The sequence below is a fragment of the Mobula birostris genome, chromosome 10 (genome assembly GCF_030028105.1).
Source record: "Mobula birostris isolate sMobBir1 chromosome 10, sMobBir1.hap1, whole genome shotgun sequence".
Classification (NCBI taxonomy): Eukaryota; Metazoa; Chordata; class Chondrichthyes; order Myliobatiformes; family Myliobatidae; genus Mobula; species Mobula birostris.
In genome coordinates, this window is record NC_092379.1 from 70407963 (window position 1) to 70434355 (window position 26393).

The 26393-nt window shown below is 45.3% G+C and overlaps 1 protein-coding gene across 1 annotated transcript in view; it reads right to left on the bottom strand.

Moving 5' to 3' along the window:
- Nucleotides 1–26393, bottom strand: part of LOC140204533 (proteolipid protein DM alpha) — a 52833-nt gene that overhangs the window by 4146 nt on the left and 22294 nt on the right. The window contains exons 2-4 of the mRNA XM_072271243.1: nucleotides 12938–13124; nucleotides 10314–10470; nucleotides 67–235 (exon numbers count right to left, since the gene is read on the bottom strand). Coding sequence (XP_072127344.1) covers nucleotides 67–235; nucleotides 10314–10470; nucleotides 12938–13124 — 513 coding nt within the window. The remainder of the gene's footprint in view (nucleotides 1–66; nucleotides 236–10313; nucleotides 10471–12937; nucleotides 13125–26393) is intronic.

Consider the following 26393-nt stretch of genomic DNA (forward strand, 5'->3'; position numbering starts at 1 on the left):
TCGGAAACTTTGTCCCCACATTGTGGCCTCTTCTGCCACTGGGCCACACGGAAACACCATCCATACCGTACTGCCTGGCATCAATGCAGACATCATCAAAGCCAGTCCCATTCTCGGTCACTTGTCTGACTGTCTGGCACGTGGACCACATGGTGAAGTAGACGTAGACAGGCAGTGCAGAGAAGGCGAAGACTCCCATCCAGATCACACTCAAGATGTGGGTCAGGAAGATGAACTGCAGCAAGAGGAGAAGTTGACATCAAACTTGGTAGAGATCATCACAACATGTTTATAGTGAGAGGGGAATGGTTGGGAGGGCCAATTAGGAGAGATTAGGGGGGATTTCTCAGTAACTAGAAGGGTGAAAACCCTGGATAATCAGAATGAGTTTGATAGCAAATTTACGGTATAAAGGTTGGTATACTAACTCCTCCAGTACCAGTGCACAGAGGGTGCAGTTTGCAACATTTTACTTACTTGCCAGGCTACTAAGCCAACCAGTCCCAAGCCTACATCCTCTACCAACAAGGACAAGGACAAGCCCAGCAGGTGCAGAAGAGTACAAACAGCTTTATCTTCCCCAAGTCCCACACCATCTTGGACTGGAAACACATCACCACTCCTACATTGTCACTGGGTCTAAATCCTGGAACACCCTACAGCACTCCAAGGGAGCATTTTCACAGAAGTGACAGCAGTGACTTAAGATGACACCTCACCATCACTTGCTCAAGGGCACTTGGGGATGAGCAATACATGCTGACCTGCTAATGGTGCCCAGATCCTAGACTACTTAAAGAGTCTCTTTATCTCACTCTCTCGTGGCTCCACAGCTCTCTTGGACAAAGAGTTCCAAAGTTTCACTCATACTTGGGGTGAAGAAATTTCTTCTCACCTCTGTCCTGAATGACTGAGCCCTATCTTGATACTGTGACCCCCCCCCCCCCGCACCCCCAGTTCTAAACGTCCAACCAGGGGAAACAACAGACTTGCATTAACTCTGTCCAGGCCCACATTTCAATTAAATCACCTCTCATTCTTCTGAACAAATATGAAACCCTCCATCCCAGGATTCAATTCAGTGAACATTTGCTGTACTCCAGAGAGTACACATATCTTGGTAAATTGATCACATGTACCGAGGAACAGTTTAAAACCTGGGTTCTGCATGCCGTCCATGCAGATCATTTCATCGTGTCAGTACATCAAGTAGCACAAGAGAAAAGCATTAACAGAATGCAGTTGTGTTACACCGTGACTTCCTTGGGTAGTGAGACCAGCTCTGTATACGACACACACAATGAATGGTAGGGCCATAGCAAGTATTAAGGAACTGAGGGACACTGGTATACAAGTCCGAGGATTCCTGAACGTGGCAGCACAGGATGGTAATGAAGGTATGTGGGAAGCCAGCCTTCATTCGAAAGGGCATAGAATATACCAGCAGGGAAGTTGTGATATGGTTAAATAGATCATTGGTGAGGCCACGTTTGAAATGCTGTGCATAATTTTGGTTTGTAAAGCATAGAAAGAACATATTGCACTGGAAACAGTAGAGAAGGGGCTGTCTAGGGTGTCACATGAGATGGAATGTCTCAGTGAAGAGGAAAGACTGGACAAGTTGGACTTATTTCCTTTGAAGTGAAAGAGGCTGGAGGGTCGGGGGGGGGGGTTCCTTATAGATATATACAAAATCACAAGGGGGTAAAACTAAAGTAGACAATAGAAAACTTTTCCCCATAGCAGAGTTTGTAAGATGAGAGAACACAGGTTTAAGGTAAGGAGTAAGAGACTTAGTGGAGATAGAAGGAAGATTGTTTTTTCCACCAAGAGAGTTAGAATCTGGATCATACTGCCTGAAGGGGTGGTGGAGGCAGAGAATCTCATAACGTTTAACTAGTATTCATATGAGGACATGAATCACATAGGCACAGAAAGCTACTGGTAGATGGGATTGGTCTAGACAGGTAGGTAATGATTGGTGTGGGCACGGTAGGCTGAGAGGATTGTCACTGTGTTTGATGACTCTATTATAGAAATAAAACACACCAATCCATTCTGGCAAAGGTACTAATTCCTATCATCATGATAAGAGACTACTAGACAGGTATATGGAGGAATTTAAGGTGGGGGCTTATATGGGAGGCAGGGTTTGAGGGTCGGCACAACATTGTGGGCTGAAGGGCCTGTACTGTGCTGTACTATTCTATGTTCTATGTTCTATCATGACTTGCTGTAGCCTTACATTAACTTTCAATGATCTGTAGACACGGTTCTTCTGAACACCAACATCTTTTGGTTTCTTGTAATTTCAAGCATATCCCACCATTACACATTTTCTACTAATGAAGGCCTCACTTTTTTTAATATTATATTGCATCTGTCAAGTCTCTGTCCTTTCACTAAAGCTATCTATATCCTGTACAAGCCTCTCTGCAGCCACCCAACTTTGTGTTATTAGAAAACTTGTACAAGTTATATTTGGTGCCCTCATCCAACATAAACATAAAATATGAACAGCATCAATCCCTGAGGCACTTCATAATCACAGCCTCTCAGCTCAGCTGTTTATTCCCACTTTCTTTTCTATTTGTTAACCATTCCTCAGTCCATGGTAACCAACACAGTGCCCACTAATACTACTTCATTCTCACTTTCGTATCATCTAATCAAAAGCCTTCTGAAAGCCCAGTGCACTACATCAACTATTTTGCTCTATCTGCTTTGCCCATATCAATTTTGCCAGTCACAACCACAGTTATCAGACTTATCAAACATGGCTGTCTTTCACAAATTCCTGCAGATTCTGCCCAATGCTTTTGTTATTTAAGTGCCCAAAACCCATTCCCTCATTACAGATTTCAGTACTTTCTCTCCTACAAATGCCAGGCTTACTGCTCGCCAGCTTTCCATTTTCTCTCTCCTACCTTTCTTAAACAGTCTGGTTATATCTTTTACCTTTCCAGTTGTGAAAACCAGTCCAGAATCCGTGAAAGATGGCAACAATACATTCCCTCTCTCTATCGTCAGATTTTACAGAACCCTTGAATGCAGGTCACCGGTTTCCAAGAACTTATCATCTTTCAGCCACATTAATGTCTCCAAGGACTTCTCTTTTAACTAAGTTTAATAACTTTCACCTCCTCATTCTGGACCTGTTGCCCTCCAGGAGAGTTCTGCGCTTCCTCAATGCAGATGGCACAAGATATTTGTTTAATTACTCTGCCATTTCCCTATTCTCGCAAACAATTTCTCTTATATGAGTCTATGAGAACCACATTAAATTTCTATATAGGAAACTTCAGTCTGCTTTTGTGCTTTACACCAAATTACTCCAAATTACTCCTCAAGTCCACATCACTGTCTTGATTTAATCCATTGAGACAAATGGAAGGCATTCCACTATGACCTGGGTTTATGCCTCGTGATTAGTGGAGAAGTTTAGTGGCATCAGGAGTTCAAGTCAAGTCAAGTCAAGTCAAATTTTATTGTCATTTCGACCATAACTGCTGGTACTGTACACAGTAAAGACAAGACAATGTTTTTCAGGACCATGGTGCTACATGAAACAATACAAACACTACACTGAACTACGTAAAACAACACAAAACTACACTAGACTTCAGACCAACCCAGGACTGCATAAAGTACACAAAACAGTGCAGGCATTACAATAAATAATAAACAAGACAATAAGCACAGTAGAGGGCAGTAGGTTGGTGTCAGTCCAGGCTCTGGGTACTGAGGAGTCTGATAACTTTGGGGAAGAAACTGTTACATAGTCTGGTCGTGAGAGCCTGAATGCTTTGGTGCCTTTTGCCAGATGGCAGGAGGGAGAAGAGTTTATATGAGGTGTGTGTGGGGTCCTTCATAATGCTGTTTGCTTTACGGATGCAGCGTGTGGTGTAAATATCTGTAATGGCGGGAAGAGAGACCCCGATGATCTTCTCAGCTGACCTCACTATCCGCTGCAGGATCTTGCGATCCGAGATGGTGCAATTTCCGAACCAGGCAGTGATGCAGCTGCTCAGGATGCTCTCAATACAACCTCTGTAGAATGTGGTGAGGATGAGGGGGTGGGAGATGGACTTTTCTCAGCCTTCGCAGAAAGTGAAGACGGTGCTGGGCTTTCTTTGCTATGGAGCTGGTGTTGAGGGACCAGGTGAGATTCTCCACCAAATGAACACCAGGAAATTTGGTGTTCTTAACAATCTCTACGGAGGAGTCGTCGATGTTCAGCAGAGAGTGGTCGCTCTGTGTCCTCCTGAAGTCAACAACCATCTCTTTTGTTTTGTTCACATTCAGAGTCAGGTCGTTGGCTCTGCACCAGTCCGTTAGCCGCTGCATCTCCTCTCTATATGCTGACTCATCATTCTTGCTGATGAGACCCACCACGGTCGTGTCATCTGTGAACTTGATGATGCGGTTCGAGCTGTGTGTTGCAGTACAGTCGTGGATCAGCAGTGGACTGAGCACACAGCCCTAGGGGGCCTCCGTGCTCAGTGTGATAGTGTTGGAGATGTTGCTTCCAATCCGGACTGACTGAGGTCTCCCAGTCTGAAAGTCTAGGATCCAGTTGCAGAGGGTGGTGTTCAGGCCCAGTAGGCTCAGCTTTCCAATCAGTTTCTGAGGAATGATTGTGTTGAATGCTGAACTGAAGTCTATGAACAGCATTCGAACGAACATGTATTTTTTGTCCAGGTGGGTTAGAGCCAGGTGGAGGGTGATGGCAATGGCATCGTCTGTTGAATGGTTGGGACGGTACGCAAACTGCAGGGGGTCCAGTGAGGGGGGCAGCAGGGTCTTGATGTGCCTCATGACGAGCCTCTCAAAACACTTCATAATGATGCATATGAGTGCAACGGGACAGTAGTCATTCAGGCAGGACACTGAAGACTTCTTCGTCACGGGGACGATGGTGGCGGCCTTGAAGCACGTAGGAACGATGGCACTGCTCAGGGAGATGTTGAAGATATCAGTGAGAATATCTGCTAGTTGGTCTGCACATCTTCTAAGCACTCTGCCAGGAATATTGTCTGGCCCAGCAGCCATCCATGGGTTGACCCTGCACAGGGTTCTCCTCACATCGGCCATGATAAGACACAGCACCTGCTCATTTGGAGGAGGGGTGGTTTTCCTCACCACCACGTCATTTTCCACCTCGAAATGAGCATAGAAGTTGTTCAGCGCATTTGGGAGGGAGGCATCACCCGCACAGGCAGGTGATGTTGTCCTGTAGTTGGTGATGTCCTGAATGCCCTTCCACATGTGCCGCGTGTTGCCGCTGTCCTGGAAGTGGCTGTGGATTCGCTGGGCATGTGCATGCTTTGTAACTTCTAAGTCATAGAGTTTGACATCTGGCTCTTCAACCCATATCATCTATGCTGAACATGATTCCCATCTACACTAAGCACATTTGATTGTGTGGTTAGGCAAAGCTCAACTGCCATCTGTAAATCCACTGATGATGCCACTGTTGTTGACAGAATCTGAGGTGGCAGTGAGGTGTACAGCAGCAAATTAGATAGGCTTGTATCACAACACCACCCTTGCACTCAGTGTCAGGAAGACCAAGGAACTGACTGTGGCATTCAGGAAGGGGAAGCTGGGAGATCACACACCAATCCTCACTGAAGGGTCAGCAGTAGAAAGGCAAGCAGTTTCAGTTTCCTGGGCATCCTCAACCTGGGCCCACCATGCTGATGAAGGCACGTCAGCAGCTAATACTCCATTAGGAGTTTGAGGAGATTGGAATGCCACCAAAGACTCGAGCAGATGTCTGCATGTGTACGTGGAAAGGGTCCTGACTGGTTGCATCACCGTCTGGTGTGGAGGCACCAAGGCACAGGATCAAAAGACCCTTCAGAGCACTGGGGACTCAGCCAGCTCCACCACAGGGACAAGCCTCCCCACCGCTGAGGACATCTCCAAGAGGCAGTGTCTCAAGAAGGTGGCACCCATCACTGAAGACCTTCACCACCTAGGACATGCCCAGTTCTCATGTTACCATCACGAGGAGGTACAGGAGCCTAACCACACACACTCAATGTTTTAGAAACAGCTTCTTGCCCTCCGCCATCAGATTTCTGAACAGTCCGTGAACATTAGCTCACTATTTCTCTTGTGCACTAGATATTTATTTTTACTGTAGCTTATAGTATTCGTCACGCCTGCACTGTACTGCTGTCACTAAACAATCAATTTCATGAATAATGGCAGTGACAATGAACCCGACTCTGATTTGGCCCGTATGGCTCTAAATTTTTCTTGTCAAATTACCTGTCCAAATGTCTTTTAACCATTGTTAGTGTACCCGCTTCTACTACTTCTTCCAGCAGCTCGTTCCATATACCCACATCACTTCGTGTGAAAAATTTGCCGCACAGTTCTCTGTTAAATCATTCCTCTCTCACCTTGAACCTGAACTCTCCTCTTTTCAGTGCTCCGTCCCTAGGAAAAGACAGTGACTATCTATACTATTTATGTCCCTCATAATAAAATAAAGCTGTAAAATCAGCCCCCTTTGCTCCAAGGGAACAGTCCCAGCCTACCCAATCTCTTTGCTCCAAGGAAACAGTCCCAGCCTACCCAATCTCTTATGGCTCAACCCCTTGAGTCCAGGCAGCATTACTGTGAAGCTTTACTGCACCTTCTCTAGCTTAATCATATCCTTCCTATAATGTGGCAACCAGAGCTACACACAATGCTTGCCATGGGCTAACCAGCCTGTGGCAGGATTTATACTGTTGCTCCATTATCCTGCTGAAGCCTCGTATGCATGTACAGTAGACACTTTCCAAGATCAGACACTGCAAACTGCTCACTCTGCCCTTGGTGTTGATAGAACAGTTCACCAGACAAAAGCATGACTTCCCTCTCCTTGGGCTAGACACCTTGATGACGTGATTAGTACTTACTCTCTTTCTGCTTATTTTCTGTACCGACCCAAAGCAGCTTAATGAACTTTAGCACACAGACCATTAAAAACAAGAATTTAAAACTGAGGAACTGAGGAACACACACAAAATGCTGGAGGAACTCAGCAGGCCATGCAGCATCTAGGAAAAGAAGGATTTTGAACCTAAATGTCGACTACACCTTTCTCCTAGATGCTGCCTGACCTGCTGAGTTACTCCAGCATTTTGTGTGTGTTGCTCAGATTTCCAGCATCTACATATTTTCTCTTGTTTGTGATTTAAAACAGAGAAGTTTCTTCTTGCGGGGGTGGGAATCTCTGGATCACCAAAGGGTTGTGAAGCCTAGATCTTTGGGGGTATTGAAAGAGGAGGGAGATTATTTTTAAACTATATGGGTATATCAGAAGAGTAATTGAGGCATAAAGTGTATTGAATGAAAAGGCAGGCTTGCGGCAGGGGTGGGGGGGTGGGGGGGGCTGATTGGCCCCAGGATTAAAACACTGGACAGAATTTTAAATACTGACTCTCTCCAGTTGTATGGAAAATGGAGGCAGGAACTATAGGCCCTCCAGCCGTCAACCAAGTTCCTATTCTGATCAAACTCTCAAGGTACAGTGTACCCCTGGTTCTATTTAAGGCTGCCCTATGTATTGTTGTGATGGGCAGTGTTGTTGAGCAGATTACTGGCCACAGGTGTGAGCAGAAGTCAAAGTCAAAAGTAAATTGCATGTTTGGATTTGGCAAACACAAGCCAGAGTTTATTCTGATATCGATGAGAAAGGTTACTGATATACATGTCATATGTTGTAACCAACACAGCTGAGAGGCTGGGCTGGTCTTGGAGGCATCATCCTCCACAAGGCATTGATAACAGCTCAGCATGTGCCACCCTTAGACCTTTGGCTTAACATCCCATATAAAACACCCAGGTTAGTGCCAAGGGAATGCTGTACATTACAGATGTCCTTATTCAGACAAAACACAGAGGAAAGTCCTGTGACACTTTGTGAAAAGCAGAGTAGAACTAGCCAAGCAAAACCACAACTCACTACCTCAGTCCTGCACAAACCGGCTTCTGCTTTCACGTCTTAGGATCTGGACATCAGTAGCAAGACCAATACTTACTGTCCATCCCAGACTGCCCTCGAGTCGGTGCCAATGAGCAACCGAGCCATTGATTTATAAATGAAGTTATATTTCTGACCCATCTGGTCCATGCCCATCAAGATGCCTTACTGACTTAGTCCCATATCCTACTAATCCTTTCCCATTCTTCCCTTCTTTTCCCCTTTGTAAAATTTTAATTTTGTCCACCTCTACTGCTTCCTTTGGCAGCTTGGTCCATATATCCACCACCCTGTGTGGAAAATTTGCCTTTTAAATCTTCCGCTCTTGTACCCTTTACCCTTAAGTTTTTGACTCACTCTGGGGAAAAGACTGGAACTATTCACCTTATCTATGCACTTCATCGTTACAAAAACCATTATAATGTCTCCTGTCTGCCTCCTACGGTCGGAGGAAAACATTCACAACTCATCCAGCCTCATCTTACAATTCAAGCCTTTGGATTCCGGCAGGAGCCTTGTGGATATTTTCTGCGACCTCTATTTCAATCACAGGGCCCTGAATGGTACAATGCCCAGAACTGCACACAATCCCTGTAACACACCACTGGGCACAGGCTACAAACTAAAATAAAACAGCCTCCTCCGTCCACCAAGCCAACCTTGTATACAACGGGCTAGCTCACCAGACATCCTACGTGATCTAACCTTCCAGACCAGCTTGCTGTGTAAGACTACTGAAATCCATGCAGTGAAGGTGCTCCCACCATGTATTGGGAAGAGAGAGGCCAGATTTACACCCAGTGATGATGAAGAAACAATATATTTCCAAGGTCATGGGGAGTGTGTGTCTTCAGAGGGAACCGGTAGGCAGTGGCATGTCCGCTGTGTCCCTCACTTTATGAAGATGAGCCAGGGGTATTTGTTTACTGTAATATTTTTGGAGTAACCAGATATCAGGTAGGGTGCTACATAAATTCAAGTCCTTCCACATTACATATGCTTGATGGAACACATGAAATGATCTGAATGGCTTCTCAGCACTTTCCCACCAAGGGACTACTACTACGTCGACTCAGGCCTAGGAGATGGACTCTCCACTTCTCCCTCTCCCTCATCAATGTGTTACCATGGGAGTGAAACAAAAATTCACCAGTTCTCTCCATGAAGTTCTGTAATGCTTCCTCGTAAAGTGCGAATGGGAGTCAAGAATAGCTTTCCTAAACTATCAAGGCCCCCGCTCTTTGTTCTCTTGCCTGTCAATTACCCTCTGTCCAATCCACAGCACCAAGCTTCGCTTGAGCGGAACAAGGCATGTCTTCATTGTGTCACCATTCTTGCCTGGGTTTTGAAACATAGAAACATAGAAAATAGGCACAGGAGTAGGCCATTCGGCCCTTCGAGCCTGCACCACCATTCAGTACGATCATGGCTGATCATCCAACTCAGAACCCTGTACCTGCCTTCTCTCCATACCCCGTGATCCCTTTAGCCACAAGGGCCATATCTAACTCCCTCTTAAATATAGCCAATGAACTGGCCTCAACTGTTTCCTGTGGCAGAGAATTCCACAGATTCACCACTCTCTGTGTGAAGAAGTTTTTCCTCATCTCGGTCCTAAAAGGCTTCCCCTTTATCCTCAAACTGTGACCCCTCATTCTGGACTGCCCCAACATCGGGAACAATCTTCCTACATCTAGCCTGTCCAATCCCTTTAGAATTTTATACGTTTCAATAAGATCCCCCCTCAATCTTCTAAATTCCAGGAGTATAAGCCTAGCCGATTCAGTCTTTCATCCTATGAATGTCCTGCCATCCCAGGAATCAATCTGGTGAACCTTCTTTGTACTCCCTCTATGGCAAGAATGTCTTTCCTCAGATTAGGGGACCAAAACTGCACACAATACTCCAGGTGTGGTCTCACCAAGGCCTTGTACAACTGCAGTAGTACCTCCCTGCTCCTGTACTCGAATCCTCTTGCTATAAATGCCAGCATACCATTCGCCTTTTTCACCGCCTGCTGTACCTGCATGCCCACTTTCAATGACTGGTGTATAATGACACCCAGGTCTCGTTGCACCTCCCCTTTTCCTAATCGGCCACCATTCAGATAATAATCTGTTTTCCTATTTTTGCCACCAAAGTGGATTGAAGCAACTGTGGATTACTGACAGCAGAAGTACACCATCCCAGAGCAACACTGTCACCACTGGGGCACCAACTCAGATCAAGGATCAGTTTCTCGTTCTCCCTACCCATCAAAAATTCACGAAATTCAAAGGTGGGCAGCCAAGCAATGGAAGGGTCGGAGCAGAGGCTCCACGAGACTTACTGTAGCACTGACACATCTGCCGCACATCGTGGTCCTGAATTCCCCGAAGAGGGACTTGACAGCACTGGTGGTGTAGAATCCTTCGGCCAGCAGCAGCACGCCGTACAGGAAGAAGAAGGATGCAGTCCCATAGATAACGTACTGGAAGATCTGGACCCTGGAAGCAACAGAGCGAATGGGTAGTAATGAGCAATCATATCATCAATATAGGTCCAAAGAAGGGAATATTGTGGGAGCAAGGGCAGATCTGCATGGGTTGGATAGTTGGGCTCCCACTGCACTCTCCCAGGTAACAGGAACAATGAGAAGTAAATTGGGACAAGAATGGAACACAAGAAGTGGAAAGAATTTATCTCAAGACAGTTCTGAATTGATTCCAGTGACCTCTTACCTACAGAAGTCTCTGATACCCTTCCCTGAGAATGTTAACAGCATAGATAGCTGAACAGTCACTTCCAACTTTTACACTACTGCCCCTTCTGACTTGCCCACTGGCTTTTCTCAATCTCCACACTTGATCCACAAAGTCCTCGACAGGCTGGGTACATGTAGGATGCACCCCGAGGCCAGGAGCTCCAGACCTGGGGCTCTCACCGTCAGAATAAGGGTTTGGCCATTCCTCACTGCAATAAAGAGTATCTCCTTTACTTGGAGGACTGTGACCCTTCAGAATTCTCTTTCTGGAGGGGGGCGTGGGCCGAGTCATTGAGTCCATTCGAGATACACTGAGCATCTTGGACATTAAGTGAATTTTGAAAAATGGGAATTGTACAAGAAGGGGATGTCAGGAGATTGAGCACCAGTTCCCATTGGTGGGTCACTGGTGGAGAGCGTTAGCACCAGTTCCCATTGGTGGGTCACTGGTGGAGAGCGTTAGCACCAGTTCCCATTGGTGGGTCACTGGTGGAGAGCGTTAGCACCAGTTCCCATTGGTGGGTCACTGGTGGAGAGCGTTAGCACCAGTTCCCATTGGTGGGTCACGGTCACTGGTGGAGAACGTTAGCACCAGTTCCCATTGGTGGGTCACAGTCACTGGTGGAGAGCGTTAGCACCAGTTCCCATTGGTGGGTCACTGGTGGAGAGCGTTAGCACCAGTTCCCATTGGTGGGTCACTGGTGGAGAGTGTTAGCACCAGTTCCCATTGGTGGGTCACGGTCACTGGTGGAGAGCGTTAGCACCAGTTCCCATTGGTGGGTCACTGGTGGAGAGCGTTAGCACCAGTTCCCATTGGTGGGTCACTGGTGGAGAGCGTTAGCACCAGTTCCCATTGGTGGGTCACTGGTGGAGAGCGTTAGCACCAGTTCCCATTGGTGGGTCACGGTCACTGGTGGAGAGCGTTAGCACCAGTTCCCATTGGTGGGTCACTGGTGGAGAGCGTTAGCACCAGTTCCCATTGGTGGGTCACGGTCACTGGTGGAGAGCGTTAGCACCAGTTCCCATTGGTGGGTCACTGGTGGAGAGCGTTAGCACCAGTTCCCATTGGTGGGTCACTGGTGGAGAGCGTTAGCACCAGTTCCCATTGGTGGGTCACTGGTGGAGAGCGTTAGCACCAGTTCCCATTGGTGGGTCACTGGTGGAGAGCATTAGCACCAGTTCCCATTGGTGGGTCACTGGTGGAGAGCGTTAGCACCAGTTCCCATTGGTGGGTCACAGTCACTGGTGGAGAGCGTTAGCACCAGTTCCCATTGGTGGGTCACTGGTGGAGAGTGTTAGCAGCTTTACGTTCTTGGACCAATTGTCCAGTGTTTAGCACATAGACAGAATAACAAAAAAGGCACTCCAACATCGCTGTTTTTTTTGAAGCTTCAGGACATTTGGCATGTCATGAAATACTCTAACAGACCTCTAAGGGTGCACTGTTGAAAGTACCCCGACTGCTTGCATCATAGGCTGGTACAGCAATTCCAAAGCACAGAGATACCAGAGGACGAAGAGAGCAGTAAACACAACCTGCTCCCTGGCATGCACAACTCTCCTCGCCACTGGGAGCCTCGACATGAGGAGCTGCCTCAAAGATCCCCACTATACAGGCCATGCCCTCCTCTCACTTCTGCCATCGGGCAGAACCCTAAGGTTCCACACCAGCAGCTTCAGTACCTGCTGCTCTCTTGTAACCTTCAGGTTCTTGAAGTGACCTTCACAACATAATCCTCCTGGCAACAAAAGACTACAGACCATCTCTTGCACTGTCATACCCCTGTTTCTCATTGTGATTTTTCATTATTGCCTTGTTTTCACAGTCCTTTAGTTGACCCCCTTTAATAATTTATGTTTATTTTGTGCTCTGTGTGTTGTTATCTGAATCGGCATGCCTGTGATGCTGCTGCAAGTCAATTCTTCATTGTACCTGTACCTCACCGTACCTACCCTCATGGCAATAATCAACATGGAAAATGGGGCCACGATCGTGATATGGGGTAGAGCAATTCAGAAGCCCAGATCTGCAACTTCTATACCTAATCCTTACCACTTTGCTTCTCCAAACATTTTAAAAAACCCAAATTTTATTTTATTCCTCAAACTTCCACACATTGGACAGAATCTGCCTCACGTGCAAAAAGCTACCACACTTCCCTGTGACCTTCTACAAGGGTAAAAAGCAGGGAGGAGACGGAGCTACTTACAGGGTCACCAGGACAGCGTAGTCCACAAAGTCATGGGAGAAGTGTTCCTCGATAAGCTTCTCGGTCCCAGTCAAGGCCTCATGACCACAGCCACAGAACAGGGCCACGCCCACAAAGCAGAGAATGGTAGCGATTAGGGAAGCGTAGGGAACTCCCCTGAGGCATCGTACACAGCACTCCGAGCAACCTGCAAGGGAAAGGTACAGTTCATAATACACTGCCAATCCACCCCCTGCATGCCAGCGTCCATCCCATCGACTGCAGCAAACAGTCTGACTGGCCAGACAGAAACTCATATCACTCTCTCCAAATTTCACCCCATCCTCAGTAACAAAACTACAACACCAAAATGCATTGTCATACAATTCCCAATGCTGTATTCCATCTGCTATTTTTCTTGCCCATTCTTCCAATCTCTAAGTTCTGCCGCAATCACATTGCTTCCTTAGCACTACCTACCCCTCTACCTCTCTTCGTATTATACACAAACTTTGCCACAAAGCCACCAAATCTATTATCTGAATCATTGACAAACAATGTGAAAAGCGATGGTCCCAATACTACACTAGTCACCAGCAGCCAACCAGAAAAGGCTTCCTTTATTCCCACTCACTGCCTCCTGCCTGTCAGCCATTCCTGTATCCATGCCAGTATCTTTCCGATAATACCATAGGATTTTATCTTGTTAAGCAGCCTCATGTGTGGCACCTTATCAAATGCCTTCTGAAAATCCAAGTAAATGACATCCACTGCCTCTCTTTTGTCCTTCCTACTTGATGCTTCCTTGAAGAACTCTAACAGATTTGTCAGACAAGATTTCCCTTTACAGAAACCATGCTAACTTTGATTTATTTTATCATTGGTCTCCATATATCCCGAAACCTCATCCTTAATAATAAACTCCAACACTTTCCCAAACACTGAGATTATGCTAACAGGCCTATAATTTCTTTTCTTTTGCCCTCCTCCATTCTTAAAGAGTGGAGTGACATTTGCAATCTTCCAGTCCTCCGGGACCATGCCAGAATCAAGTGATTCTTGAAAGATCGTGACCAATTCATCCATTATCTCTTCAGCAACCTCTCTTAGGATGCTGGGGTGTAGACCATCTGGCCCAGGTGACCTTCCAACCTTAAGACCTTTGAGTTTGCCTCCCACTTTTTCCTTTGTAAAAGCAATGGCATTCACTCTTGCTCCCTGACATTTCTCCCCATGACCATGTGGGTTTCCTCTGGGTGCTCTGGTTTCGTCCCACAATCCACAGATGTACCAGTTGGTAGGTTAATTGGTCATTGTAAATTGTCCCATGATTACAGTAGGGTAGCGTTAAATCGGAAGTTGCTGGGTGGTGCATCTCCAAGGGCTGGAAGGGCCAACTCCACGCCATATCTCAACAAAATCAAGAAAATAAAATCAATAAATCGCTAACTAAAATCCTAAGATATGGAGTAGAGTTCATTCTCGTGGAACTTATGTGAGAAGGAAGTTAGTAAATCAACTTTTTTTCCATCTCATGCTTATTGACTCTGGTTCATTTACGTAGCTGAACCTTAGGGAATTATGGAAAGTAATGAGATGGATCATTTTATAGGAATGCAACCATCCCCTCATTCCCCCATAACACAGGGGACACCTGTACCTCAGCACCAGCTGACAGATTGTAGAGGTTCCCAACACCAAGTGTGGACTCCTTTCACCAGTCCCACCCTTTACCTGGAGACCTTTCCCCCATTACCGCACACTCCAATCAGAGGAATCAGCATGCCAGCACACACCCGATCATCCTGGTCACAGCAAGATCTCCCCTCATTCTTTGAAACACTGCTGTAGCTTGCCTTCGACTCTCTTCAGCTGGAAAACCCTCACATCTTTTTAATTAACACGAACAAAGCTCTAAAGCTGGTAAGCCTTTCTTCAGATATGGAGCACGAAGCTGTGAGATCTCTTCCTGCGGAGGTCTCACCACATTCTTACACATACAGCAAGGCTACTGACCCCAGCAGAGATTAACACATCATTTACTTGCTGTATCTGTGTATTATTTTGTACACCAACATTTACTAATTAATTCACCGTTTAAAAAACATTCCCTTTTCTGTGCTTTCTAAAAACACAAATATCTCACATTTTCCAAGGGCTCCAACTTGCCAGTTTTAACCAATAACAAACAAAAAGGCAAAAGATAGAAATTTTATTTTCTGCAGCAGTGTAACAAAGCTCCATTTCTCCAATAGATCTTAAAATATCAACCATGCATTTTTCTCAAGCACTATTTCTTTCAAAATGCAGAAATGGAACACTGTCTACAGTGATTAGCAGTGAAAATGTAACAGAACCCCTGGTCAGAGGCAAAAGTAAGCATCTTTTGGGGACAAACAGCCCAGAATAAAAGACTTTAAATGGCACTATTATCACCAGCAATTTGACTGCAGTTCTTATAGAAAGCACAAGTAACTGCGACTGCCAAAAAGTTATTTTTAAAATAATTACAAAGACCCAGTCTTCCCAAACAAGGAAAATGACCGAAGTTGAACCAAAAATAGTGAGTGACTGATTCCAGTCAGAATTATGCCCTGGGAAACTTGAACCTTTTCCCATCCCTCGGGAGCCAGTTCAAGGCAAAGGAAGACATTGATGATGAAGTTCGCCACTGCCTTCAATGCCCTACATGACATTTAGTCAATTGAGGAAAGGAATGTCTGAAAATTAACATACAATATAGAACCGTGCAGCAAAGTATGGGGCCTTTGGCCCATGATGTTAGGCGGACCTATATAAACCTACCCCATGATTAATCTAACTCGTCCTGCCTACACAGCTGATAACTCTTCAGTAATCTTACATCCAGGTGCCTGTGTCTTTTAAAAGTCCTCATTAAATCGATGTCTCCCACCACTCCCTACAGTGTGTTCTAGGCTCCCACCACCCTCGCATAATAAATTAAACACCTCTGACATTTCCCTAAACTTTCTTCCACTCACCTTGAACAGATGTCCTCTGGTGTTGTCCATTGCTGCCCTGCTGACTGTCCACTATACCTAAGCCTCTATAATCTTATACACCTCCATCCTGGTAAATCGCCTTTGTGCCCCTTCTCAGACCTCAGCATCTTCCCTATGAGGCGACTGGATCTGAACACACTACGCTGTTGACCAACCAGATTTTCATGGAGCTGTAATATTACTTCATGGCTCTTAAACTCAACCCCAGCATACTGAAGGCCAACACAACATGTGCCTTCTTAACCGTCCTATCACCCTGCACAGCATTTTTGAGGGATGCCTCGGCTTAAACCCCCACGTTCTCTCTCTTTCTCCACACTGCTAAAAATCCTGATATTAACCTTGTACTCTGCCTTCAAGTTCGATCTTCCAAAGTGTATTACTTCACAATTTTCTGGATTGAACACCATCTGCCACTTCTCTGCCCAACTGTAACCAGCGACAGCCTTCTGCACTATCCGCAAGGCACCCAACCTTTGTCATCTGTAAACGTACTAACCCATCCTTCCACTTCCTCGTCCTTTCGGTTTTGGTCACCAAATTACAGGAAGGATATTAATAAGGTTGAAAGAGTGCAGAGAAGGTTTACAAGGATGTTGCAGGGACTTGAGAAACTCAGTTACAGAGAAAGGTTGAATAGGTTAGGACTTTATTCCCTGGAGTGTAGAAGAATGAGGGGAGATTTGATAGAGGAAGAGCAGAAATGGCCACTGCCTCCTCTGTGTTCCTGAGACCTGGACTACCTGGAGCAGATATCTCAAGCTGACAGACAACTACTACCAATGCTGACTCCTCTAAATACGCCAGCCTCACTGGAAGGACAAGTAAGCTAACACCTCTACCTGTTGCGGTCAGCTCTGGTAGGTGGGCTACATTGTTTACACGCCACAGTCCCGTGAAACATTATGCTATATTCCACTCCTATCCAATGTCAGACAGAGAAAAAGATGCAAGGATATGCTCAAAGCTTCCTTGAAGGAATGTAAAATCTCCACCTACTGTGCATCAGGAGCACAGTGAGGCCTAGTACAAGCAGTGGAAGGAGCACATCACCCCACAGACCTTCCAACCTCCTTGTGGGAAAGTCTGTAGCTCCCACATTCACCTCATCAGTCACTTCAGAATCCAAACAAGCAGAGCGGAAGCAAGTCATCTTCAGTCCCTAAGGAGGAAATTAAATTATGCTTCACATTGTGCCGGGTTTTCCAGAGCACAGGCCATTATTTAGATTCTAGAGTCTGATCTGTAGCTCACTAACAAGTCCTCTTCCAATTTTCAGCCAGAGGCTTGGTCAATGACACAACATGCCCACAGTACAGAGCACCAGTCAGTGGTAACATACTCTTTACAGTGCAGTGATTGATTCAAACTTGGTCTAAAATGCTTCACTTCATTTATTGCCAACTGTTGGAAAAATCTAACTCTTTCTCTCCACTCTACAAGACTGTGTGACTGCCAGTCACCACCAACTCATTTCCAAAATTATGGAGTTACAGTGTTCACTTAGTCACACACACAAGATGCTGGAGGAACTCAGCAAGTCAGGTAGCATCTGTAGAGGGGACTAAGCCGTTGACGTTTCAGGCTGAGACCCTTCATCAGGCCCAAAACATCGACTGCTTATTCCCCTCCATAGCTGCTGTCTGATCTGCTGAGTTCCTCCAGCATTTTCTGTTTGTGGCTCTGGATTTGCAACATCTGCAGAATCTGTTGTGTTTATGATAGTGAACGTTTGGGGTAGTTTTTCCAAATACCTCTACAATGTTATTGCTGTAGTCTATTGTAGGGCAGAGCTGGGCAGGAACTTTGGCACAAAATGTACACACTCACTGATGGATCTCTGTTTATCTTCTGACCCTTAGGGTTCTTTCGGGATTCAGGAATGACCAGCAGTCTTACTTCTAATGATTGCTTATTTTAGAGGTCAAACAAACACACAAATAATAAGCAAACTAAATAAAGAGCTGAGAAACAATGCTGAGAGGTAAAGGAGCTGCAAAGAATGCAAAAAGTTGGCGCCTCTGAAAAATCCATCACTTTTATGATAAGGAAAATTGCTCAGATAAGTTAAACCAAACAATGATTGCACAATTACATCACATGGGTAATGTGCTAATACTAAGCCAATGAAAAATGAGAAAGGTGATAAACTGTTAATTTAGCTGCTATACCGCTTTCTGCCAGTGAGTGGGGATGAACCACCCCAGACTGTGAAAAATACATGTGAAAATACTTTGAGAAGTACAAATCTGATAAAAAAAAAAGGATTATCTTTATTTTTTAAAGAATGTTTCCAACACACACTAGAAATCACCCCAAGCTAGGGCTGATTATTTAGTTAACTTCAAGCCTCAGACAGATAGATGTTTTATTCCTCCTTTTATTCACACATCTACTGTCACCACGTTATTCTATTCCTGCTTCTGAAAGCATCTCCTCTACTACATCTCCAGACTGATCTCAGTCCATCTGCAAGACACAAAACACATAGTGAATCACGTGGCACAAGTGCCAGACATACAGAGCCAACAATACAGCTCCTCTTTCAAAACTCACCACACATGGGACCCCACCCCTACTCCGCCAATTTCTCACACACTCACTTCACCTGCTTAAAATTCTAAGCCTGACTTGGTTTCTCACCCAGCTTTGGAAGACCAGCAGATCTGTACACTTGGCACTGTCTGTTCTTCCAAGTTGTCAGTGTTGACTGAATTTAGCCAAACAAACACACAGATTAGCATCAGGATCCAACAAGTTACAACTGGTAAACTCTATTTAAAAAACCAACCTTTGCCAACATTCAGTGGGACAGAAAGACAGCACTTTGCAATGCCATACCCAGTAATTCAGGAACAAACCCTTCTTCAGGACCCCTCCCATCCATCCCATAATCGCTTTGACCTTCTACCGTCAGGCAGAAGGTACCACAGTGTAAGACCATGGACTGGATATCAGCTCCTTGCCCCAGGCTGTGAGACTTCTGAACACTCTGTTACTACCCAGGTATTGATGACAAGTCAGTAACACTGTGCTGTTGTATGTTTAACCACGTGTATGTTGTATATGCACTTTATGTTAACTTGGACAACTACATAATTTTATATCATCGTATAACAAACCATATAACAATTACAGCATGGAAACAGGCCATCTCGGCCCTTCTAGTCCATGCCAAACTCTTACTCTCACCTAGTCCCACCGACCTGCACTCAGCCCATAACCCGCCATTCCTTTCCTGTCCATATAGCTGTCCAATTTAACTTTAAATGACAACATCGAACCTACCTCAACCACTTCTGCTGGAAGCTCATTCCACACAGCTACCACTCTCTGAGTAAAGAAGTTTCCCCTCCGGTTACCCCTAAACTTTCGCACTTTAACTCTCAACTCATGTCCTCTTGTTTGAATCTCCCCCACTCACAATGGAAAAAGCCTATCCACGTCAACTCTATCTATCCCCCTCATAATTTTAAATACCTCTATCAAGTCCCCCCTCAACCTTCTATGCTCCAAAGAATAAGGACCCAACTTGTTCAACCTTTCTCTGTAACTGAGGAGATGAAACCCAGGTAACATTCTAGTAAATCTCCTCTGTACTCTCTCTATTTTGTTGACATCTTTCCTATGATTCGGTGACCAGAACTGTACACAATACTCCAAATTTGGCCTTACCAATGCCTTGTACAATTTCAACATTACATCCCAACTCCTATACTCAATGCTCTGGTTTATAAAGGCCAGCGTACCAATATTATTTTATGTTAATATTATTTTATGGACTGTATATGATATATGTGCTGCGTTGTGCACCTTGGTCGCAGAGGAGTGTTATTTCATTTAGCTATACATGTGTGCAGTTGAATGACAATAACCTGGAACATGAACTTTCCTCCAATCCTCCGCCCAACAGAAATTCCCATAATCTGGACTTTGCCCAAAATGTACAATTATTCCCCGAGTCTGCACACAACCGGAGGCCTCACTCAGCAAGCCTGCTGGGAACACAGCACACCTGGGCAGTTCAACCACTGTTCCCAATTAAACTGGATGGAATAGACTGACGGGGTAGGAGCACAGGGAGACATGGAATTTCCATCAGCCTGTGAATAACAAATATGAAGCTCAGCACTGCACTCTGCTGTATGCATGACACTACAGCAGGCCTCCAAAACTGTGGGGAGGAGTCAACCGGATTGAGCAAAAGTCAAACAAATAACGGTGTTACACCAACTACATCAACTCCAGTAAATTCAGATGCCAGGGAAATAAACCCAGTGTACATCTGTAAGCTTTTACTAGGTACACCTGTATACCTGCTTGTCAATGCAAATGTCTAATCAGCCAATCATGTGGCAATTAGTCAATGCACAAAAGTATGCAGACATGGTCAAGTGGCAGAGTTGTTGTTCAGACCAAACATCAGAATGGGGAAGAAATGTGATCTAAGTGACTTTGACTGTGGAATGATTATTAGTGCCAGACAGGGTGGTCTGATTATCTCAGAAACTGATGATCTGGGAATTTCACACACAGCAGTTTTGAGTTTACAAAGAATGGGCGATAAACTAAATATCCAGTGAGTGGGAATTCTGTGGGTGGAGACACCTTAAGGTTAGAGGAGAATGGCCAGACTGGTTCAAGCTGATGGAAAGGTGACAGGAACTCAAAATACCACGTGTTACAACAGAGGCATGCAGAAGAGCATCTCTGAATGCACAAAACATTGAACCTTGAAGTGGATGGGCTGCAGCGGCAGAAGATCACGAACATACACTCAGTGACCAATTTATTAGGCAGAGGTAAGGGTAAAGTTCCTCCCTGCACCTTGTTTGATGCATCGGGCAGCAACCTTGCTGGTTTATGAGGCTGAGTGGCTAATTCAATGCTCAACCCTGCACGGATGCTGGCTAGATTCGAATCTGGGACCTCTCACACCAAAGTCTGGCGAGGATGCCACTACACCACTGGCCAACAGACCGGTATAGGGGGTGCCTAATAAAGTGACCACTAACTGTAGATAGGGTCAATATCTTTATCCCATAGAACAGTACAGCACAATACAAACCCTTCAGTTCACAATGTTGTACTGACCTTTTATCCAGTTCCAAAGTCTAACGCTTACCTGAGACATAGCTCTCCATTTTCTCTCAACCATGTGCCTATAAAATAGGATCTTAAATGTCCCTAATGTGTCTGCCTCTACCATCACCCTTAAAGGCGCATTCCACAGACACGTCACTCTGTGCAAAAAAAGACTCTCTTTAACATCCCCTTATACATTCCTACACTCACCTTAAAATTATGCTTTCTCTTATTAACCATTTCCAGCCTGAGACAAAGGCACTGCCTGTCCACACTATCATTTTATACACCTCTATCAATTCACTTGTCATCCTCCTTTGATCCAAAAGGAAAAAGCCCTAAACTCACTCAATCATTCTTCATAAGGCATGCTCTCTAATCCAGGCAGCATCCTGGTAAATCTCCTCTGCACCTTTTCTAAAGCTTCCACATCCTTTCCTTAACGAGGTGAGCAGACATGAACACAATATCCCGTGGATCCTACGTCTCCTGACTTATTGAATGAGGAACCTTTTCAAATGCTTTACTAAAATCCATACAGATTACATCCACAGCTCTACCTTCATCAATTTGTTTTGTCACTTCCTCAAATAATTCAATCAGGTTTGTGGGACTTGACCTGGCCCTCACAAAGCCATGCTGACTATTTTTCATCAGACTCTGCTTCACCAAATGCTCATAATTCCTGTCTAAGAATAGTTTGCAGACCACTAATGTAAGACTCACTGGTTTATAATTCCCTGGATTATCCCTATTATATTTCTTGAACAAAGGAATAAAATTTGCCACCCTCCAATCTTCTGGTACTACCCCTATGGCCAGTAAGGATGCTACAGGTAGAGCAATCTCTTCCCTTGCTTCCTGTAGTAACCTGGGGTTTATCCCATCTGGCCCCAGGTAATAATCTATTGTTAAGGTATACTTATCTATTCACAAGTTCCAGCACATCCTCTTTCTTAATGTTGACATGTTCAAGCACGTCAGCCTGGCTTACACTGTGCTCACATTCAACAAGGTTCCTCTCAATGGTCAAAATTAAACCAAAGTACTCATTAAGGACCTCCCCTATCCCTCTGAACTCTGGGCATGTTTTCTCTTTCATCTCTGATCAGTCCTACCCTCACTCTAGTCATCCTTCTGTTTTTCACATATGTGCAGAATGCCTTGGGGTTTTCCTTAATCCAGCTTGCCAAAGCCTTCTCATATCCCATATAGCTCTCCTAACTCCTTCTTCAGCTCCTTCCTGGCTACTTTATAACTTTCAAGAGCCCTATCTGATTTTTGCTTTGTAATCCTTAAGTATACTTCTTTTTCCTCTTGACTAGATGTTCCACATTTCTTGTCAATCGTGGTTCTATCATCCTTAAGTTCTTTCCCTTGCTCAGTGGGATAAACCTATCCAGAACCTATACAAGTGCTCTCTAAACAACATCCTCACTTCTACTGTGTATTGCCCCCTGACTACATCGGCTCCTGCATAATAGCATAATTCAGCCTCAACCAATTAAACGCTTTCCCATACCCTGTCCAGGGCTGTGCCAAAGGTCAGAGGGTTGCAAACACTACCTCCAAAATGCTTACCCAGAACAGATTTGTCACCTGTCCAGGTTCATTGTCTATTACTCGATCCAGGATGGCCTCTCCTCTAGTCAGCCTGTCCACATGCTGTGTCAGGAATCCTTCCCGGATACTCCTCACAAATTCTGGCCCACCTAAACCTTTTGTACTAAGGAGGTGCCAATCAATATTAAGAAAGTTAAAGCCACCCATAGTAACAACCTTAATATTTTTGTACTTTTCCAAAATCTTTCTCCCCCAATCTGCTCCTCAGTGGTTCAGCTGCTATTGGGGGGGGGGGGGGGGGAGAGAAATAAAAATACTCCCAATAAAATAATTGCTCCCTTCATATTTCTAACATTCACCTACACTGACTCAGTTAGTATCTCTACAACATCTACTCTCTCTGCAACTGAGATACTATCCCTGATTAGCAATGGCACTCCTCCACATCTGTTACCTCTCTTCTTGGTCCCTTTTGAAATATCAAAAAACCTACAACATTCAGCAGCCATTCCGGTCCTTGTAACAGCCAGGTCTCTGCAATGGTCACACCATTGTAGTTTCATGTACTGATCCATGCTCCAAGTTCGTCACCCTTGATCTTGTGATCATGTTTTAACTGAACTCATGCCCTATCCACTGCCTACCCTTCCTCACAGTCTCTCTCTCTCTCCCCCCCCGGTTGAAACCTTCACTGACAGCTCTAGCAAACTAGCCCAACAAGGATATTAGATGCCCCCACCACCACCCACCTGAGACCATGTGTAACCTGTTCATTTAGTAGAGGTCACCTTCATCAGAGGAGATCCCAATAGTCCCCAAAATCTGAAACCCTACTCCCTGCACCAATTCTTCAGCTACACATTCACCTGCCATATCATCATATTTTTACCCTTACTGGCCTTTGTAGCTGGATCAAAAACAAGAGGGCACAGGTTTAACCTGAGGAAGGTTTTAAAGCAGATCAGAGGGGTAAATTTGTTTTAAACACAGAGTGGTTGATATCTGGAATATGCTATCAGAGGAGGGGGATGGAATTTGGGACAATCATTGCATTTAAGAAACATTTAAATAGACACTGGAATAGGATACGATACTAATGCAGAGAAATGGGATTCAGCAGAGCCCCATTTCTGTATTCTATCTTGGACCACTAAGGGGATCACATGCGCTGTTGTTGGAAGGCAGTGTTAAATTCTAAATGCCGGCATTCACACCGAGCTTGTTTAAAGTGTCCAAGAAACACCACGCTTGTCCTGCACCTCACCCAGACTACACCCATGGGTGTCAGGGCCCAGGAAGATGTGTCCTGTGGAGTAAAGTACGAAGTCATTGGACATTAGGCCATTTGGTAATTCACATGCAAAGAATTTGATTACAATTTGGATGGAGATAGCCAGAAGCCAGAAATGCAAATGTCCTTGCAGCATTTGCTTTGCATGGTGCCTCTGTATGCAACCCAATGTTCTTTGAGGTCTGTGAATTTCTTCCAGGATCTCAGCAGTGGCACTTGTTTATAAGTTGCCTCACTGTTGTCTCATGTTACAAAATACCGTGAGAAGTTTCAGTTAGTACATCATCCAGGTGGATCACTCCGTACACAAGTATATCTGGGTGGTGCCAAAGGAAAATACACCAGGTGTGGTGGTCCGATGACAGAGAGGTGCAGTGCAGTGCAGGGACAAGGAGATCAGATCACTCAGCTGGCTCCACTGGGCAGGCCACATCATCATCACATCCACCAGTGCTCTTCTGAAAAAGACGTGCCATTCTAAATTCTGTCATGGGAAAAGATTACCAGGCAGAGAGGGAATGATTAAGGACATGCTCGAAGAACTACAACTTTCTCACTGAACTCAGAAAAGAAGGGAAACATTAGGGAGGCCACTGAGAACCTTAACTTCACTATAAACAGTGAGCAGGGTCACACTACTACACAAACCAACATTACCTCATCTGTACCTCGCATCCTGAGAAACAGACATGCTCTCTGGCCGCAGCCGAGGTGACGAGGGCCCCAGCTGAATCTAGCAGCACACCTGGGTCACAGGGGCGTTGTAGAAATGAGCACTGCACTAGGTGCCTCCATCTCTCACGGTTGTGGGCGAGTGCCTGGGTTGTGGCAAAGCTCTGTCTGGTCCACTCTGCAATGATCTCTTCCCATTTCTTCCTGTCTGCCCCGTTTCCTTTTCCCCTGCACCATTCCCTGAAGAATGGTGTTTGAGAATCCACTTGATCTTGTTATGTGGCCATACCACCTCAGTTCCCTCTTCTTTACTGTGGACACTGAGTGATGGTTCCTCATACTTCATCGTTTGAGACACAGTCTGTATAGGAGATGCCGAGGAGCCTTCTGAAGCATCTCATTTCTACTGCCTGGATCACCTTTTGCAGTTCTGCTGTCAATGTCCATGATTTGCATGCATACAAGAAGATGGAGAGCAGGAGTACGTGCAAGAGTCTACAAACTGGATCTGAGAGCAGTGTTATCATCTCTCCAGACTGGTTTTAGTTCAGCCAACATTGCTGTTGTTTGGACTGTCCTTGCAAGGACTTTGGATTTTGATCCTTCTTGTGGATGATGGTGCCGAGATACTTTATCTGTTTGACAGTCTCTTGTTCCTGTCCACTGACAGTGATTTTTGTCATGATTGGCTCCTCACTGTTCCTCGTCAGCTTGGTTTTCTCTGAACTGATCTCCACGCCATATCTGGTAGATGTATCGTCCAGACGGTTCACAAGGCAGGCCAATTCATCCTCACTTCCTGCCAGCCCGTCAATACCTTCAGTGAACCTGAGGTTGGTTATGGTCTGTCCTCCAATGCTGACTGTGCTGATATGGTCTTCCGGAGCACCTGTCATTATTTACTACAGGAAAATGTTGAACAGCATGGGTGAAAGGAGGCAGACTTGTCAGACTCCAACTGATGTGTGAAGCCACTCTCCGACTGTGCCTTGAACAAGTGCCACAATGCGAGCTTTGGTGTAGAGCTGCTTGACGGCTTGGATCAGCTTCTGGCGCAAGAACAACAGAACTGGTTGTGGACTACAGGAGGAATGGAGACAGGCTAGCCCCTATTGACATCAATGGATCTGGGGTTGAGAGGATGAACAGCTTTAAGTTCCTCGGCATAAACGTCACCAAGGATTTCATGTGGTCTGTACACACTGACTGTGTGGTGAAAACAGCGCTTCTTTCACCTCAGACGGTTGAAGTAGTTTGGTATCGGTCCCCAAACCCTAAGGACTGTTGCACATACTACTTATTACAAATTAGTATAAATTGCTCATTGCACATTCATGAGACCATAAGACAAAGGAGAAGTTGGCCATTCGGCCCATCGAGTCTGCTCCGCCATTTTATCATGAGCTGATCCATTCTCCCATTTAGTCCCACTCCCCCACCTTCTCACCATAACCTTTGATGCCCTGGCTACTCAGATACTTATCAATCTCTGCCTTAAATACACCTAATGACTTGGCCTCCACTGCCGCCCGTGGCAACGAATTCCATAGATTCACCAACCTCTGGCTAAAAAAATTTCTTCGCATTTCTGTTCTGAAAGGGCACCCTTCAATCCTGAACTCATGCCCTCTTGTACTAGGCTCCCCCATCATGGGAAACAACTTTGCCACATCCACTCTGTCCATGCCTTTCAATATTCGAAATGTTTCTATGAGGTCTCCCCCCATTCTTCTAAACTCCAAGGAATACAGTCCAAGATCGGACAAACGTTCCTCATATGTTAACCCTCTCATTCCCGGAATCATTCTAGTGAATCTTCTCTGTACCCTCTCCAACGTCAGCA